General features: G+C 33.5%; 1 protein-coding gene across 3 annotated transcripts in view; it reads right to left on the bottom strand.

The window, feature by feature from the left end:
• Window positions 1-4,247: 4,247 nt before the first annotated feature.
• Window positions 4,248-7,070, bottom strand: part of LOC108971140 (sodium-dependent neutral amino acid transporter B(0)AT3) — a 51,851-nt gene continuing 49,028 nt past the window's right edge. For 2 of the 3 annotated variants that reach the window (XM_018937001.1, XM_018937002.1), the window contains exon 9: window positions 4,248-4,804. In XM_018937001.1, the coding sequence (XP_018792546.1) occupies window positions 4,607-4,804 (198 nt within the window). In that variant the 3' untranslated portion in view covers window positions 4,248-4,606. The remainder of the gene's footprint in view (window positions 4,805-7,070) is intronic. The other variant, XM_018937004.1, reaches the window with a different exon arrangement.

The raw sequence follows: 7,070 nt of genomic DNA, 5'->3' as shown, positions 1-7,070 counted from the left end.
AACCACACTCTATAAGTCACTCATAATTCCGGTTCTGCTATATGGTGCAGAGGCTTGGACGATGACAACAAGTGATGAGTTGACGTTACGAGTTTTCGAGAGAAAAGTTCTGCGAAAGATTTATGGTCCTTTGCGCGTTGGCCACGGCGAATATGGCATTCGATAGAACGATGAGCTGTATGAGATATATTATATGACGACTTTGACATAGTTCAGAGAATTTACGTTGGCTAGGTCATATTGTCTGAATGGACGAAAAGTCTCCAGCTCTGAAGTTTTCGACGCAGTACCCGCTGGGGGAAGCAGAGGAAGAGGAAGATCTCCGCTCCGTTGGAAAGACCAAGTGGAGAAGGACGTGGCTTCGCTTGGAATATCCAATTGGCGCCACGTAGCGAAAAGAAGAAACGACTGGCGCACTGTTGGTAACTCGGTTATAGTCGCATAAGCGGTGTCTACGCCAATAGAGAAGAAGGTATATAATTAATTTATAATTTAAATTCAATGAGAGTATCATTAACCATATCCATATCATTAGACAAGGCCTTAATAGTAATCCAAAGGTCGCCAAGTTATGCTATTTATCAGACGACCACTAGCAATGTGACCATAACTCTATTCGGGTGATATCCAGGATGATATATATATTAAATATTTTGGGCTTGACATCGGCTGTATGGACAGCTATACCCTGACATTCAGGGGTAGTATCCCTGAGGTCGATGTCGCCATTGATGCGACGATGTTGTGCATTATGATGGCTAGGCTTCCACAATCGCCCACGATCCTTACATATAACGTAGAAATCTGAACAACTCAGAAGATCTAAGCGGCTGGTTTATTTTGATATTTAGACCGCAGCTATCAACACTCGTTCCCATCTCATGAATGCAACTATCTCCTCGATCTTACTCTGGAGTCTGTCACAGTTGATTTGCAGTAATCGGGTTTGTCGTGTGTGTCTTTAGATAATCCTGGGAGTGAGAAAGTGGTCAGCATGGGGTCATGTAACTTGTGGTCCACTCCCTGTGATGCTTAAGGCCTAAACCGGTTGTCTTGAGAATTGACTTTGAACCCCTGTCTTTCGTTCGGCTACTAACTACTTTAGTTAATTAAAATTTCTCGTGGTTGCAACTTAAATTTTTGTGAATTTAATATAATGGCTACTATATAATATATGGATAAAACTAGAGAAAATGCAACAAAAACGATTTAATTAAGGCTGCGTAGAATAAAATCCCATACCAATTCGTATACATATTATATGTATTATGCTGTTTTTTTTTTATCATATATTCTTGTCTCTTAGGTACTCAAATTATAGTACCTAACAACTATTCATTACGAAAACCAAAAAGTTAAAACTGACTACAATTTTCGGATAAAGATTTAATTAGCTCTGCTCTCGTTGTCGTTGTGGTTTCAAAACAAAATAAGAATGCTATTTGGCATTCCTATCGGCGTTATCGAAAATAAATTCGTATTGAAGCGAATATTGTAACGACATATTAACAGTCGTTTCAGTTGTAGTAATTGAGAGAGAGATAGAAACGAGCACGATTGCTTAAGAAAAGGAATAAAACCATTCTATTTCGATATTGTTTAAAGCGATATTTCGAAAAAATTTAATGCATTAGCACATCTATGTCGCCACGTAGATGGTTGGTATAAAATAAATAAAATTTGCTCAAATAGGCAGGGGGGACTTAAATTTCAAAATAAAAATCAAAATAAATCAGAAACTATGGCAACAAAAGCCTTATTATACTTATATCCGGTTTCACAGTCCATACTTAAGTTGTGTCCAACTAAAATCTTGCCTAAGTATAGTTGCAGACTGAGTAGTAGTCGTTTTCGTTTCACAGTCAATACTTAGTTCAATAAAAGTGATATATGGCAACGTTATGGGCAACATATGTTTTACGAACCTCATCCATAAAAATATGTTTGAAATATTTAAATTATAACAGACAATACATAAATTTGAGATTAAAGTTATATCGAAAATAGATGAAAACAACAAAAGAACCCCGAATCTCACAGCCAGCGAGTTGGAGCACCTATTGGAACTGGGGGTAAAGTATAATGCTGTCATCGAATGCAAGCGGACGGACACTTGCTCGAACGCTAAGAAAGAAGACAAAAATCAGCTGTTACTTAACTCCCATTTTTAGTACTTAAGTAGTTACTGTAAGTATGAACAGTACAACAATATTTTCCTGTTTTATCTTAAGCACAACTTAAGTATGGACTGTGAAACCGGGCATTAAATTCACAAAATGGCTGAAATATTTTCTGCAAAATAACAAATAACAACTTTAAATGTAGCGTCGATTTTGGACATTGTCATACTCTTAATTGTAATTTAAACTTAATTTTTCTTTGACGTTATGATATACTTGAGAAATACGAAAGTTAGGAATGAAACTAATTTCAGTATTTCTCAAGTATATCGCAACGTCAAGACGATAACATCGACAACGACAATACGGAATTCGGAATATGGCCGAATATCTGTTTGCAATTCCAAATTTCATTGGTCGCTATCGTTGCTCCCTGCTTTCAGCCTTGTTATAAAACTCGTCAATTCAACAGTTGACGCACCGAAACCCGCTATTATTTACTTTTTACAGTAAATAAATAACTATGGTATTTTGTATGTATGTACATACACTCCGATAGACTTGAATAATTGCATATTTTATTTTTAAAATATGAGCCTTTATCTCTTGATTTAAGCGTTGCAGAAGCTCTGCCTTAACTTGGTTTTAAAGATGGATCTATTTTGAACAAATGTTGTGAAAATGAATAATATACCTTTAAAAATTTTGTTTATATGGCGTATTTTATTGAATAACACAAAAAATGTGCTTTTCAATTTCCATTACATACAAGTGTAAATGTTTTACAGGTTTTCAAATTAACCATTTTAGTATTTAGGATAATTAATAAAATTCTAGTCGGAAATCTATCTATTTTAAATCTTGTGAACATCTACCCCCAAACATTTTCTAGTTGGCCACTTCAAAAACTCATATTTTCAGATGTAATTCAAGATTTGAATTGCGGTGTGGATCGAGCATTGTCCTGTTGATATATCCAAGGTTTCGGTAAAAAATTATCCAGTCATTTTCAATGTATGAATCTGTAGCTCAATTTTTCTATAATAACATACCGAACCACAAATCATGACACCCCTTTCGCCGCTAGAAAACGTTGCTCTTTTCTAAGGTCCCGAAAATAAAATTTAAATCTGTCGGAATCGTTGAGGACCGATTTCGATTCATTTGTTCAAAACAAGTGACAAGTCTTGTATCCTTCCATTAAGCATCTGTCTTTAAGCGTCTTTTTTTGACGTAAAAACGACGTTATTTGCTCTTCTATTAATTTTAGAAGCAATCGTTAGCGCAGAAAAGATTTAATCCACAAAACCTTCAAGTATGGCCTTTTCGACATCAGAAATGGCATCTGCTAATCCTATATTCACTAAAAATACCGGAATTGTATTAATTTCTCCTAAACGGACCAGTTTTCTCAATAGCGCATCACAATATGAACGTATTCAAGTAAACCATCTTTTTTGACTTGTTTAATAAAACTCCAAGCTCAAACGGAGCCGTTTGCGATGTCTAAATGAAGAGATATATGCTGGAATTTTAAAAATGAAATATGTACCTATTCAAGTGAATCAGGGTGTATATATTTAATTAAGTATTTTTTAACACAGACTAAAATAAATACATGTAGACATACATATGTGCACATGCATATTTTCATTGCCTTTCTTTTACACGCGTGGCCACGTAAACCTTACTACTATACTTTCTTAAATTTTTTTTTGGACTTTCTCGTTCGTTCGGGATTTTCTTCAATTTTTTATTTTTTAGTAATCATAAGTAAACTAAATTATATTATCTCACTATAATTAAAGTTTTTAATTCATTACGTTTAATGAGTAAAACACAAATTATCTTTTCTGTGCTTATACAAAAGCGGTCGATTTTATTGTTTTAAACTGATACAGCTACTAAGCTTCGTGTTTCAATTTAAAAAAAAAAATAAAAAAAATATTAATTTCAAATGTAGTGTAAATGAAATTAAATTCAAAAAATAAAATATATAATTTTTTCCTCGCTGGACAGTCTCTTACATTTCGAGCTCATTTTGTAAAGCTCATTATCTTTCAATTGATTTATCTATAGCTGAATGTGTTTTGTTTTTAGTTTTTAAGATTTTTGATTAATAACATGTCATTAGCTTATTTCTAAATAAAAAAATGCCTCAAAAAGTACCGCTATAAAATGTGCATATTTAACTGCACAATACTAGAAAATTTTGTGTGGTAAGTTTTCGTGGCCACGAGTGTAGGGGTATATACATACATATTCATACATTTAAGCATTGATTTTACTCAGAGCGTCAATAGTGAATATATTTTTTTAATTTTCAATGGTGTTAACTATATATGTAATGAAACAAACTATCCTTATTTCAATTAAATTGTTTAGATTCTGAGTTAATGACAAATTAAAGTTATTGTAGTTTAAAGTTCAAAGTAAACAATCAAGCATAACATCTTAATTACTAATTACTTCCAAACTTAAGTATTCTACAGATCGAAAACTTCCATTTTAAATGAGCGTTTACTTGTTGGCACATTTAGATGAATTGGTACAGCCAGTTTGGAGCGAAGATTGGAGTTTCGCATCGTCACAGGCCGGTCGTCATCATCTTCCTCATCCGAAGAGTCGCTTCGTGTTCTAACGGGCCCCCCCAAGGAGGGACCACTATAATCATCTTCGTCATCCTGAAATAAAAATTCATGAATATACCTATAGAAATTTCTTTCTGAGTACATATGTACGGATATATGTTTGTCATAATCATCATCTGAAATATTATCTTAAAAACCAGTAAAAATATAAATATAAGCTACCATAAGCCTGATCCTTCGATGACTGAATTTTATTGAAAGCGAACTCGATAAGAAGTGGTTGCGAACACACCATGTTGATAATAATATATGAATCAATACATACATCTATTATAAAAGAAAGCCGATTTTTCTATCACTATCCCCCTTGTAGACTTAAATCTTTAAAACTAAATAGAGTGAATGAAGAGGACGTACATATAACAACATTCATTAAATATTTTAGAAATCTGGTTTTTTTTTGAGTTTTCTAACGCGACGTCGTAAATAATAAAATTTTGTGCGCTTGCGCTGCTAACGCGTGCTGAACCCTATAAGATTTATTAAAATAATATACTATGTATTGCTACATTGAAAACAGAAAACTCCGCAATGGTAGATGTCTCTCTCTTAGGGATATCCCATTATAAATTTTTTTTTGTCGTGCCCATAAAAAGCGCGTCGGAGGCCGCGGTTCTCCCTATAGCACTTTGAATTTAGCAGCCATCGGACGCGTTTATTATCGGTCACTAGCGATATCTCTATATTTAAACGGAAACGATGAAGTATATGGGTACTATTTTAAACTGATCCTTCCTAAAAAATAATACAACTGCTAAATATTTGGAATAGTGAAAAGAACTGCAACCAAATACACAGTGCAATGGATTAGAAGTGGCTCAGTTCTCAGTCTATGAATTATACTAGGAATTTTTCGTCTTTCCGGGATTGAAGACCGGTTCGATTCAAAATTGAATAAGGGAGAAAATTGTGTTATATGGGAAGTAGGTATGGTTGTGGTCCGATTTCTCCCATTTTCACACTGTGACATAGAAATATGTATGAGAAGAATGCCACGTACAAAGTTTATTCGAACTCTGTGAGTCAAGTCCCGAGATATGTGATTTCATCAAAAAGTGGGAGGTGCCATGCCCATCGTCCAATTTTCACACTGGCACTCTCATAGCATCTCGGAGGTAAAATTTAACGTTTCTGGCGTAATAAGTGATTGCTATATTACGCTTTTAGTATTGTTAACAGCACCGTTATATGGGGAGTGCGTGGGGTTCTCCTTCGATTCCATCCATTTTTACACTGTCAGTAGGAGTTCTTATATTATTTGCCCTCAGCAAATTTGGTTGTTGTAACTTTAGTTGCTTAGGAGATATGTATATTAAACTTATTTGAGGCCACCAAATTAACAAATTACAATCTCAATGTAGCGCCTAGTTAGGTTTTCGGTTAATGACGAACTCAAGTTACAGCTGGCTCTAACGGAGTTTTCTCGTCATCCTGATCATTTATATATACATATATAGCCATAACTGGCTTAGTTTTCAGTGATACATACAATCGTTAAGTGAACAAAACTATAGTACTCTGAAGCATATAATAACGGTAACAGAATAGAAGGAAATTAGCACACTGTACTACATCAAATATTTGCTGAATTGAATTTAACAGGATAACTTTAATGTTGCCTTTCCTTTTAATAAAGAATTCGTAGAAAGTAGGATTGAATGAAAATAGAAAACGGATATTCTGTGTGATTGTAAGAAGTGATTTCAGGAGAATAACTTTTTTGGTGTATTTGTAACTTCGTAATCTGTAGAAATGTGACGTAAGAAATGTGTGTAGAATTGAGACGTAATCAATCAATGGCGTTGTCTTTCTCCACGCGAATCTAGATAAGATCATGTTTATCTAGTAATAGTTACTTACAATTACGACTTTACATTTATTTTGGTAATACTTACTATTTAGAAATGAAATCAAAAGAAATGAAAAAGCTAGAACAATAATATGAAATTATTTTACAATAACACCAATATTTTCGTTCGCATTTGTGTTAAAAACAATCATGCATTAAGCATTTTGCAACTGACCTAGTTGCCACTTAAAGTTTTATTTAATTTTGAATCATTAAAATCAACTAAACTTTGAATCTACCATGCAGAAATGAACTCTTTTTTTACATAATAAGATATTATACTTAGAGTATGTGAAGTTGTTAACACAATATGACACACATTTTTGTAAACTATCACTCGTGGCCACGCAAACCTTACCACTATACTTTCTTCAATTTTTTTTCAATGTTTTTTTTTATGTTTTTAGTAATCATAGGTAAACTAAATTATATTATCTAATTATAATTATA

The sequence above is a fragment of the Bactrocera latifrons genome, unplaced genomic scaffold (assembly GCF_001853355.1).
Source record: "Bactrocera latifrons isolate USDA-ARS-PBARC rearing strain unplaced genomic scaffold, ASM185335v1 scaffold_327, whole genome shotgun sequence".
Taxonomy (NCBI): domain Eukaryota; kingdom Metazoa; phylum Arthropoda; class Insecta; order Diptera; family Tephritidae; genus Bactrocera; species Bactrocera latifrons.
This window is presented reverse-complemented; position numbering and strand designations above follow the sequence as displayed.